Source organism: Rutidosis leptorrhynchoides, chromosome 2 (assembly GCF_046630445.1).
Source record: "Rutidosis leptorrhynchoides isolate AG116_Rl617_1_P2 chromosome 2, CSIRO_AGI_Rlap_v1, whole genome shotgun sequence".
NCBI lineage: Eukaryota > Viridiplantae > Streptophyta > Magnoliopsida > Asterales > Asteraceae > Rutidosis > Rutidosis leptorrhynchoides.
Genome location: NC_092334.1, coordinates 662188326 through 662200873, shown reverse-complemented (window position 1 = coordinate 662200873; position 12548 = coordinate 662188326). Strand labels below are relative to the sequence as shown.

At 32.2% G+C, this 12548-nt stretch overlaps 1 protein-coding gene across 1 annotated transcript; it reads right to left on the bottom strand.

The window, feature by feature from the left end:
• Positions 1-1928: 1928 nt before the first annotated feature.
• LOC139893866 (myosin-1-like) lies at positions 1929-8771 on the bottom strand. Its single transcript, XM_071877054.1, has 23 exons — positions 8501-8771; positions 8048-8149; positions 7819-7962; positions 7580-7730; positions 7449-7476; positions 7128-7293; positions 6974-7037; positions 6836-6849; positions 6673-6757; positions 6498-6601; positions 6258-6396; positions 5929-6047; positions 5705-5857; positions 5529-5618; positions 5370-5447; positions 5072-5230; positions 4752-4958; positions 4050-4255; positions 3833-3968; positions 3493-3622; positions 3262-3408; positions 3096-3163; positions 1929-2956 (listed from the first exon to the last, which is right to left on the bottom strand). The coding sequence occupies exons 1-23, from the start codon at positions 8735-8737 to the stop codon at positions 2318-2320; spliced, it is 3366 nt and encodes a 1121-aa protein (XP_071733155.1). The 5' UTR covers positions 8738-8771; the 3' UTR covers positions 1929-2317.
• Between the last annotated feature and the right edge of the window lie 3777 nt (positions 8772-12548).

Sequence of the window (12548 nt, the reverse complement as noted above, 5' to 3'; positions counted from 1 at the left end):
CAATATTGAGGTTCAATATTGTAGGCAAATTACGTAGACGTAAAGATAGTGGATGACCGTATGGTTGGTCTTGGATTTACAACCAATACCCCGAACAATACCCAATATTTTCTTAACTTAAAACGGTTTGAAACCCGAATTAAAACACCCTCGAATATACTTTATTATTATTAAACTTAAAATTAAAATTAAAATTTAAAATTATAAATATAAATATGAATTACAGAAGAAAAGTGTGAAGATGAGTCGAGCAGAATCTGGCGTATTTATAATACTTTTTCATTTACTGTAGCTCATGCAATCGCATGAGTTTTCAGTGTTTTTGCAATGCGATCGCATGGCCGCCCGATCCGCTTTTGTTTGCTAGTTCGTCGACATCAAATAGTGTTTACTGTAGCAAATAGGGGGGTACTGTAGCAAATAGTGTCCACTGTAGCAAATAGTGTTACTGTAGCAAAGTCGTTTTAACTGTAGCAAATATTGTTTTACTGTAGCAAAGTTGGTTTTACTGTAGCAAATAGTGTTTTACTGTAGAAAAGTCGTTTTTGCTGTAGGAAAGTCATTTTTTTACTTGTACATCTTATAATATATATATATATATATATATATATATATATATATATATATATATATATATATATATATATATATATATATATATATATATATATATATATATATATATATATATATATATATAATTGTTGATGAATCGTCGAGAGTAGTAAAAGGTAATTGAATATATGAAACAGTTCTAAAATTTTGAGACTCAATCTAACAGACTTTGTTTAACGAGTCAAAATAATAAATCGTATAGAGAATTAGTTTAAATAAGTCGAAATTTTTCGGGTCATCACATTTTCCTTTTTCCTTTTTTTACTGCATTTAAGATGAACTAGATAAACATTACTTTTCTTTTTATATTGGGTTAAAGGTACAAATAGGTCATATATATAGTTTCAGTTTTGTTCCAACGTAAGCTAGTAAGCTATATATCTAAAAAATACCATTGTAGGTCATAAACTTTAAAAATGTGTGTTAATGTAAACAAAATGTGACCGGTTACCTGTTAGACCGATAAAACTAACTATATGTCATTTGTTGAACAGGAAAAAATACATGAACAATCCCTGTGGTTTGCTCATTTTTTGCGTGTGCGGTCCTTGCGATTAAAGGATGTTAAAAAAGTCCATTAAGTCAAATCATTTTCAAGATTAGTGTTTAGAATATGGGGTGATAAAGATGAAAGTAGTTAAACTGAACGTGAACACTATAAATTAAATAAAATGGGAAAAATAAGAAGGCAAAAATGCTCTCACATGCTTTGCACATGACTATGTTTTAACGGAAAAAAATTAACGACGTTAACATGTTTAATACTGTAAATACCTTATTATTTTTCAGGACAAAACTCTATATATGTTGATAATGACACATAAATAATAAATTCATAGCCTTCACTCGTACTTATTTGAGTTTATAACAATGAAAGTATATACGGAGTAACTTATTTTTAGTTTTAACTCTTTTATATTTGAGTCAAATTTAATTCAAACTGTCAGTCTCCACTAAGGCTGTGTTCCCGAGTATGAATTTGGAGAGAAAAGAAGGGTTTTGGAAGGGAGATGAAAACAAATGGGTGTTCGAGAGTATTTTTGTTGATGGAAGAGGAAGGAAGGGGGATGATAATTAGTAACATTCTCATCCGTCCAATTTGGACCGATCTGGACTGATTTGGAAGGGAAGAGAGACAACCTTCACTTGATTTTCCATACTCTAATCCATTCATTTCTTTCAAACTAGAGAACACCAAAATTAAGATTATAATCACTCCCTTTCTTCTCAATCATATACCTCCCTCTTCATTTCTCTTCCTTTCCATTAATAAAAATCTCTGTAACAAAGCCTAACAGTTATGTTTACACCATTCGAAATCTATACATGTTTCAACATTCTTATCATATATTCATCATTACCAACTCAAGTAAATTATGTTTATCACAAAAAAACACAATACAGTATCATACAAACTCCTCCGTACAAGACAGATGACCCGCAAGCATACAAAAACAAATGCTGTTTCTAGGTAATCCTTTCTTGTTATTCGTCTTGATCGCAATCAAGATTATGCCGTTATAATTCACGCGTTACGAGTAAATCATCCAAATTTGTCATGTAAACATAAGGTTTTCCCCCCTTGAAAACCTTTCATTATGCCATTAACTGGTAGTAACACCAAGAACACCTTAAAGCCACTGCAAGCACACCCAATGAAAACTTTATGCTCTCACACTAAAATTATTTAAATTTATATTAATTAATTAATCCTTGAACTGTTAAGTCTTCCCCACCAATTCGTTTTAACCTTTCCACCACTACTTTCTTCACTACTTAACTTGTTCAATATTACTTTTGTTTCCCTAAGTCTTGCACCAAAATCTTTCTTCCACCCTTCAAAACTAAGCTTTAACCTTCTTAGTTCCTCTTCTGGGTCCAAATCGGCCTCTGCTTGACCCGATTTAACCTCAACCAAAAACTTAGCATCATCTCCAAACACTTGGCTTCTTTGTTCAAATTCCTCAGCTAAGCGACTGATCAAACTCAGTCCTGCAGTCATTTCATTGTCGCTCGTTCCTACACCATTTGAATTTCGTTCATTGGCGGTTTCGTTGGGTGGTTGGTTTACTAAAGGATCTGAGATATCCTCAATAGTGGTTAGAGTTTGTTTTGCTAAGTTTAGGCTTGCTTGAAGTGAATTCATTTGTTTTTGCCATGTTTCTTCCATTGATTTCATTTTACGCTCGTATTCTGACCAACGGTTTTCATATTGTTCGATACGTAATGAAAGCATTTCTTTTTCCTCTTCTTTTTCTCTTAAACCAATCTCAGATTTCAAAATTCTATGTTGTAGATCCGCAAGATATACTTTGTTCACCACCACATCGTCCTTGTTACCCTGTTCATAATCAATGATATACACTATTATCTAATCATCAAAGAAATTTAAAATAATTCAATATGCAGTACAAACTTCACAACTATACTCTACTACGACAACAATAAAGAATAGATAAAGAAAATGGAAGTAAAATCACCTGTCGAGAACCAAACTGAATCAGTGCAATGTCGGTTGTACATTTGCGCACCAGCCATCCTCGAATAACTGCATAAGTGTTTAACATTCAGTTCTTCATGGAATGATTATTCATTATTCCATACAAGTGATGGGATTTGAATCAGAACATCATATAAATATATTACCGGCTTGTACAACAGCTGATGCATCATTAAGTATTTTAAACTTTTTCCTTATAATCCTTGCCTTGATCCGCTTTTGTATAAGTATGGCTGATCTGTGTCTGTGTAGTAAGATTGCAAATACTTTTCTATCTTTTTGACCACGAACAACTGTAAGAATATGTTAAACATATAATCACCAGTATGTACTAAAATGCACTTAACAGATTTGAAATATGTCTATAAAAGGCGTACATGACTGAAGAGTGAAAATTCTTCGTTTCATCTCCCTCAATATATGACGAGCTTTGTGACCTCTAAAGCAGCTCTGAACACGCAAAATTCCATTTAAAGTACGGTTTCTGGTATCCTCAAGCTTACCAATCTGGCATAAATTGCAGATAACATAAAAGACTTGTCTATCAGAGTTATCAACCACAATTGCATAGTTAATGTAGGTATTTTGTTATAATTCGTATGCAAGTTTTAAATTTTTTATTATGACTAATTTCTTGAAACATTCGTATATGATATTTTCTCCACTATTTGTAATCAGCTAGAAGATAATTGAAAGATGTTAAAAGTGTTGGCCAACCTGTCCAGTTCTAAAGAACAGCTTTGTATAGCCAACTTGATACATTTCGGGAAGAATATCAAATTGATTAAGAATGGCCACCGACACACTTAATGGATCTTGTGATGCAACATGGTCAAGAAGAAGAAAACCATACCTAATGTAAGATCATATTGGAGTAAAAAAAAAAAGGCAGTTAATAAACATATTATATTTGACTTTTAAAAGTAAAGTCAACCTTCTTGAGAACTTTTGATGGGTCATTCTTGTTGGGAATCCGGATCTTGATATCCGAACAACTTCTAGAACACCACAACATTTTAGCTGCTGTAGTACAAGTTGTTGATCGTAAATTCCAGGAGAGTGTGAATTATTGGGCTTAATGCAACGAATGAAATGCGATCTTGTATTCCCCAAACGTTGCACCAATTGGAATAATTGACCCTGAATAAAATTAAGTACAATGCAGCTTTCAGTGAGCATAAATACATAGCTCACTAATACAAATACAAAAAGACTATAATAATTACACAAGAAATATTATTGTAAACAGTTTGCAGAGCAAATCAAAAGCATTAACAGTAGGTGGTTCAGTTATATATAATGCTGTTTCAGATTCTATGATAGAGGTGCCAAAATGGGTAGGTCGGGCAGATTAATTAACATTTTGAACCTGGTCGGGCCGCGGGCCTGATTCAGTTGACCCGGAACATTACTTATCCAATTTTTAATATATAACTAATGTGTCAAATCTGATTATAGATGGCTTACTTCATAACAATCACTTACTTTCTTTTAAATGGTATAGTCGGGAGACTTTCAACCCATTAGAGAGAAAACATAACTTAAATCAACCCACTCACAAGAAAATGGGTCAAAATTGCTACCTTTACATACAAAACATAGACAAACCTAATCTGTAAGCATATAGTGTACAAACCTTAAACTTTAACATCACACTAAGCTTCTGTGAATCCGCTCCACCTAATTTATTTACTGAACCAAACGCAGACTTCTCAGACAGAGAAAGCATATTCGAAGCAAATATCTGAGGAAGTTGAGATGTGCAAGAAGACAAAAGTTGAATGGAATCTAAATGCAAAAGATCGCGATTTTTCTCCAGAAACCCAGTTGTGTCATATGTAACCTACCAAGAAAAATTGAAACATTAACTTTCGATAACAAATACAATACTTACTCGCAAGCATTTGCATAGATTTTAATATAGAACTATTATCTGAAGATAGATAGATTGCATACTTCACCAGCATAATGGCGAACTGTAAATGCTTTGCCTCGTTCTCCTCTAAAACATGGATGAGACTTCAAGTGCTGTTTTAGCTTGTCGGCAAATGACATATCTGTCCCATTTGGAAAAGTTGATTCTTCATCTAGCAGAGTTAGTAGTCCCAATGGTTTCTGTAAAGAATAACAATAAGTTTCTAAAAGTGCATAAATATTAGATATAATGTCCATATAACCGAACAGATAACTAAATACACTCAATGAGGAAACATTCAGATAAAGAATTAAAATAAATCAAAAAGAGTCCGGATACTTTTTCAAAAAGACTCAGACAAGCTTGGTTGTCCTCAAACTCCACCCTTGCCCAGTCAATGCCATCTTGGATATATTCCTAAAAAATAAAAATTAGCTTTCATTAGATATAAAAACTGCTAAACGTAAAATGTATAGATTGTGACGCCAAACGGATTACCTCCTGTTCTAACTTGAATAAGTGACGATTGAAGTGTTGCTGCAATCTCTCATTTGCATAATTAATGCAGAACTGCTCTAAACTATTTACCTAGATATGTCAAACAAAAAAAATGGTCAAACATCATAATCTTTTAAGAAAAAGATGACAATGAAATGAGAAATCACAAGACATACGTCAAATGATTCAAATCCGTAAATATCAAGAATGCTGATAGATCTTCCAGTCCGACGTTTTCCTGCAGAAAGTGATTTGTTGATTTGTTCCACTAACCAATCAAACAAACAAGAATATATTGATTTTGCCAATGCATCCCTTGAATCACTCGCCTGAAAGGATCATAATATCAATTTTAGTAATTATTATGCATTGTGATACACGTATTCAATAATATTCTTACCTGGGCTAGTGTAAGCCTTTGAGTAATATTTTCATTACTAACAGTCATGTTCCTAGTAGAAAAAGCACACTGTAGTTGCTCAGCTCCACATCCAAGCAATTTAGCAACAGTAAGAAGAGCTATCATTGACAATTAAGTACCATATCAGTTGTATCGTAGCAACCTCAAGTAGATATAACAATGTATGTACTTTTATCAAGCCATTATTTTACAGTATATGAAATCAAAAGGTGGTAATATTTGTGACGAACCAATACTAATGGATTAGTATTTGGATCACAAAATCTGTTGCATGGTAGAAGTAATTACGGACTTTTGAAAGTTCTTACCTTCATCAATAACAGGTTCAGCATGGTTTTCGTTATCAACAACTGAAAATGTTACATTTCCCAGCCACAACACTGCTGCAACCATTGCAAAAACATTTTCTTGGTCTTCTTTGCTAACATGAACAATGTCCAGAGCTTCCTGAAAGAAGAAACAACAACAATGTCGTTAATTCAGGTTTCTGAGATTAATAGCATGTTGATCACTAAATTTGTTCCATATAAAGAAAAAAGATACAGTACCATTACAATACCAAATTCTTCAGCATCATTAACCCCAGGAATTGAATAGCAATTGCTTTGCTGTAAATATTTGTACTCATGCACACTCTTCAAGTTTAATTTATCTGCCATAAAGTACACGGGTAGATATATAAAAACATTAATCGAAAATGATAAAAAACATCTAACTTATTACCTCTAAGATAAGGTGGAGCTCCTGCACAAAGCTGATAAAAGGAATGATATGACCTTTCGCCTTCCGCACATTGAACAACTCTCGACTGATCATAGTTGGATCAAGTTAGTGGCGTGTAGTTTGAAGAATGAATGTAAGAAAAAGTAGAAGATTGGATCAGTACCTTTTCAAGAAGAACTGCAACAAATTAACGTTCACAAAATCACAGAAGGTAATCAGTACTTATATCTCAGAATAAATTACAAAGAAACTTTGTACAAAGTATTTCTTTTCATGATTTCAAAAAAATGTGACATCTTACATGTTTGGATACTGGCACCCGATATTTTTCCAATCTCACTGAAGTGGATTTCAATTAACTTTCCCTGAAGAGATTAGGAAAAATAAAATACCCTATTGATATAATGATCACTCTTATTTCAACATTTGTGAACGTATAGCAATAGTGAACTTACGAAACGACTCGAATTGTCATTTTTGGATGTTTTTGCATTACCAAACCCCTCCAATATTGGATTAGTTTTCAATATCTCATATTCTATTCCACTACCTCCTCTAACTGCAGCTAAATATTGCAATGCTATCTTTGCTGTTTCAGTTTTCCCTGCTCCACTTTCACCACTAAAAATCAATAAAGGGTGCAGATTAGATGCATAACACGAATGTTCTATACATCAGTAGTTTTATAAACTAATATATTGTGCCGCACATATACTGTCCACTAAAAGAACAGAAAACACTGACAAATGTGTTTCCAGCAATATAGTTAAACTAACCTTATCACGATGGATTGGTTTACTTCATCTGTAAAATGAAAAGAAAGAGACAATTAAAGAGAATATCAAACACAAAAAAGAAACAAAGCTGAAGATATAATGATAGAATTTGACAAGGAAATTGAAACAACCTCTGATCATTTCCCGGATAGCTGTATCAGCAATGGCATACACATGAGGGCTATCAACTTTTTTCCTCTTATAGGCTTCAATATAATCATCTCCATAATAAGAAACATTCTTAAAGGGATTGATGGCAACTAAAACAGGACCTGCTTTCGACTAGGACACAGAAAAATATGTCACAATAATACAAGCTTCATCTTTCCATATGTAAAATTCAAATCATGAAACAGCTACAAATTCTTACATATATCATATCTCGATCATATCTATATTGAAGATTGTACAAGACTGATGGCTCGCTTAGATAACTTAGTTGCATGAGATCATCAACCCCATCAAGAATTTCTGGATTTGCAGGTAACAGACTGTCAGATTGCACCTTTGTTACCTATAGATTTAGAAACAACATACCAAACTCATTGCTTGAACTTCCTTATATAAGAAATCATTCAAAACATCAAATTGTAACTCACTTTTTCTTCAGAGTATGCTATGAGTGACTCGGTGCCTGACACTGATATAATCCTGGCCAGTTCCCAGTTCCCATCAGGGGCTTTAAACCAAGCATAATTCTTCTGTATCCGTACAACCACAGAAATATAAACTATTAGATACATACATAACTTCAACTCAAAAGTCAATATGTATTGGCAAATTTACACATTACACATTGTACACATCAGTATATACAGTGGTGGAACTTGAACCCGACCACAGATGGGGCGGGTGCAAAAATTTTATTAAATTTTTCATTACAGCTGGGGCAAACGCTAAAAATAACCTTATTTTTTAGTAAAACAAATTTTTTTTAGTGTACAATTTGTTTTTTTTTTAAAATCCAGCTGGGGCGGATGCCCCGCCCTGTGTACACAAAGCTCCGCACTTGAGTATATATCTCAAAAAATAGCACTGAAGTCAAGAGATACCTTCTTCGCATTGTACACATCAGCTTCATCCCAGCCTCGTGACGGTGAAACCGCTTTCCGATGCAAAATCGGTGGATTCACATTTTTATCATCCTTCAGTAAATTAGGACTATGACCATACGGTGAATAATCATCATCTACCTGATCAACATTCTCAGAAACAATTTGAGATCCCATACCACTACCACTCTCTCTAAACTTTGCACCTCCATCCATATACCTATAATCCACAGGCATAGATTTAATAGACTTAAAGAAAGGGGCTGTTTTATCTGACAATATTAGTACAACAGATCAATTCCTTATATTTAATATTTAATTTCTTAAATACAGAGCAGTTCAGCTCTTAAATAATCAAAATCCGTACATAAGTTAAAAACCTCTAACCCTAGCCCCTAGGTCCTAGTAACTGTTTGATTAAAACTTTAAATAAACAACAATTCTCCGGCCTAATTGTAAGCATTCCGTCGATCACACGATCAAATTGCACCTGGAATGAATTCGCGCAAGGACAACAGATGATGAATTTGAATTAAACGCAAACAGATTTCAAATTTCAACTTCGAAGATTCTCCAAAAACGCGATTGTAATTGTATAATTGTATGTAACTGTAAGGATATATGATTATGTAAATGAATGAATATGAAGAATTATGAGATAAGGAATGAGAAAACTAAAACCCTAGGATGTACGGAAAAGAATGGAATTGAGAATGAAGAAAAACGAATGTTTGTCAACTTTCGCATGATCGTCAAACAGATTCGCACGTCGATCGGATTTTTAATGCAATTACTCTGCGCCATGTTGTTTGTTGCTCCATTTCTTTTTTCTTTTTCTTTTTGGAGATTCTTACACACACTTTTTTTTTTTTATAGTCACACACCTATTTTAACCTTTCACTCTTCTAATAATACTCAATTAGTGTGTGAAGATCAAAAAAGTGTGTGTGAGAATCATCCCCTTTCTTTTTTCATAAACTACCATTCAAATGAATGACTTGTTTAATTTTAATTAATTAAATAATAATTAATTTTGAGTAGGTTATTTTAAATATTAATTATCAAAAAGAATAATAATAATTAACTTTAATGTATACAGTTGTATTATAAAGTATTTAAATAACATTTAAAGTTACGTTTAAGTGTTTAACCATACATTAATTTTCTTATTTATAACTTAAATTACTATGAATAAATATGAATTCTAGATTTAAATAAAGAAATTCAGTAATAAAACAATATTTATACTTCATACTTTAGTTGATTTTATAAACAAAAATATAGTAAGCTTAAACGTAATTCTAGACACCTACTCAATTTCATTGAGTTTTTTTTTTTTTCTCTAAACATAGCCTTAAATGATATTATTACAAATTTTGAATATGCTTAGTCTAGTTGTACATCCTAAATAACCACCACACATAGTTATCTTATCAATCTCCGTGTATCATACTTATTGCTTAGATTATCTTACTAAGTATAGACTTTAAGCCTATCTTTAAATAAATCCTAACTTAAATGATGAGCTAAGTTAAAAAAATGACTATAAATAATTTTTCACGCCATTTTTACTTGTTATTTATTCTTTTTAGTCCTAACTAAATTTTTTATATAACGATATAAAATAACTATTAAGATGTATTATATTTTTCAAGTTACATTTCATTTATTACTTATAATCATGTACTCTTTTTGATTTGAGTATAAAATGTAAAATACCCTTAACTATATACAGAAATAAATAAAAATAGATTTTATGTCAAAGTTATTTTCAGTTAAATTTTAAATCATTTACTTAATAAAAAATACAAAACATCAAATTAAAAACAATAGTATTAACTTTTAAGTTAAAATATGAAACGTGTCTTATATCTAATGTTTATTATTAATGACATAAAACTGAAAAATAATAAGACAAAATTACGCTCGTCGTCCCTGAACTTGTATCCAGCCTTCTCAGGTCATCCTTAAACTTTTTTTTTACTGGTGTCGTCCCTGAACTTGTACTTTGTAACTCCGGTCGTCCCTCCGTCTATATTCCGTCTAATTTTTCTGTTAAACTGACTTATGTGCGAATCATGTGAGGGTACTTCAGTCTTTTTATCATTTTCTATAATAAATTAATTTAATTTTATCTTTTATCTTCTTTTCTATTTTTTCACCTTTCAAAACCAGTATTTTCTTTCTCTTCCTTTTTTTTTTCTTTTTTTTTCCTTTTTTCAAATCCCCATTTCTCCTTCACCTTTCAAATTAAAATAGGCAAAGTTTAGATGTAATGAATGAATCAATTTGCTCTGTTCAATTCGTGATTTCAACTGTGCGAACAAACCATTTGCTCTGCTCAAATTGATATTTTTGTTCCTAAATCTGACCCAGCTGCTGATTCCGCTTCTGTATCCATCGATCTTGTTTCTCATTCTGATTCGGTAATTCTTCTTCTTTAAATTTGGCTTTTATTTTTATTTGTTTGTGGTGGTGTAAAGTTAGGGTTTTTTTTTTTTTTAACTCATACTCTGTATTAAATTAGGGTTTACCTCATATTGTAAAATATTACTATTCTGGTTGTGAAATTGAATTTTTTCGTTGTTGTAAATTATTATTTCATGGATATTGTGTCTGCATCTGGAATCTGTTGGATATTGGTTGAAGAGTATAGTTTTCCAGATTTTAAGGTATGGAATTGAATGTTTTTTCTTCTTCTTAGTTTTCCAAATTGCAGTACAGATGTCACAAGATCGTAGGCCTAGTTACATGGAAGAAAAGATAAGGGTTGAGTCATTAGGTGGTTTTATCAAGGGTGGTTATGCATGAAATCACCTATTGGGTTTGAATCATCATCACCTTTGACTGCAAGACCATATGTTACAAACGGTTTTGACTGAAGATGATGAGTTTTTGACTATCGGGTGTGACGGGATTTGGGATGTGATGTCAAATCAAGAAGCGGTTGGACTTGAAGGATGAAAAGGTAAGGTGGAAAAGAAAATAGGGTTAGGGTTTATGAAATTGGGGATGAAGATGAAGATGAAGAAAAGGGAAGAAAGGATAAAAAGACAAAAATACTCCAACATGATATGCACATGATTCAACTTGACAGAAAAAATGGACGGAATGTAGACGGAGGGAAGACCGGAGTTACAAAGTACAAGTTCAGGGACGACGCCAGCAAAAAAAAAAGTTTAAGGATGACCTGAGAAGGCTGGATACAAGTTCAGGGACGACGAGCGTAATTTTGTCAAAAATAATAAGTCTTTTATGTTTTTTGTTGTTGTTGTTGTTGTACAAATTGATGTTCAAAATTAAATGAAACGAAGTTATGAAGTAATAAAGAACGTATAATATTTCTTTTTATCTATTATTATACTAGTGAAATGACTCGTGGTCGAATTACAAGTTTGTTTAAACGATCAATTCCTTATATTTAATATTTAATTTCTTAAATACAGAGCAGTTCAGCTCTTAAATAATCAAAATCCGTACAGAAGTTAAAAACCTCTAACCCTAGCCCCTAGGTCCTAGTAACTGTTTGATTAAAACTTTAAATAAACAACAATTCTCCGGCCTAATTGTAAGCATTCCGTCGATCACACGATCAAATTGCACCTGGAATGAATTCGCGCAAGGACAACAGATGCTGAATTTGAATTAGACGCAAGCAGATTTCAAATTTCAACTTCGAAGATTCTCCAAAAACGCGATTGTAATTGTATAATTGTATGTAACTGTAAGGATATATGATTATGTAAATGAATGAATATGAAGATTTATGAGATAAGGAATGAGAAAACTAAAACCCTATGTGATGACCCGGAAATTTCTGACCAAATTTAAACTTAATCTTTAACGTTTCTGACACGATAAGCAAAGTCCATGAAGTTGAATCTCGAAATTTTGAACTGTTCAATTACCGTTTGATTGTTCTCAGCGATTCACGAACAATTATATGTAAATAGATACATATATATATATATACTATAACTTGAAAACGTAATAAGGTATTAATTGTATGAATAACTTGCGATGTGTATTTAAACGTGTTTATGAATAT

Excerpts from the sequence above, each read along its gene's own strand:
- LOC139893866 (XM_071877054.1), bottom strand. The coding sequence starts at position 8,737 with ATGCCTGTGGATTATAGGTATATGGATGGAGGTGCAAAGTTTAGAGAG. Across the intron at positions 6,602-6,672 it reads AGCTCCACCTTATCTTAGAG|ATAAATTAAACTTGAAGAGT; the intron begins GTAATAAGTTAG and ends ACTTTATGGCAG. Across the intron at positions 6,397-6,497 it reads AAGAATTTGGTATTGTAATG|GAAGCTCTGGACATTGTTCA; the intron begins GTACTGTATCTT and ends TTCTTCTTTCAG.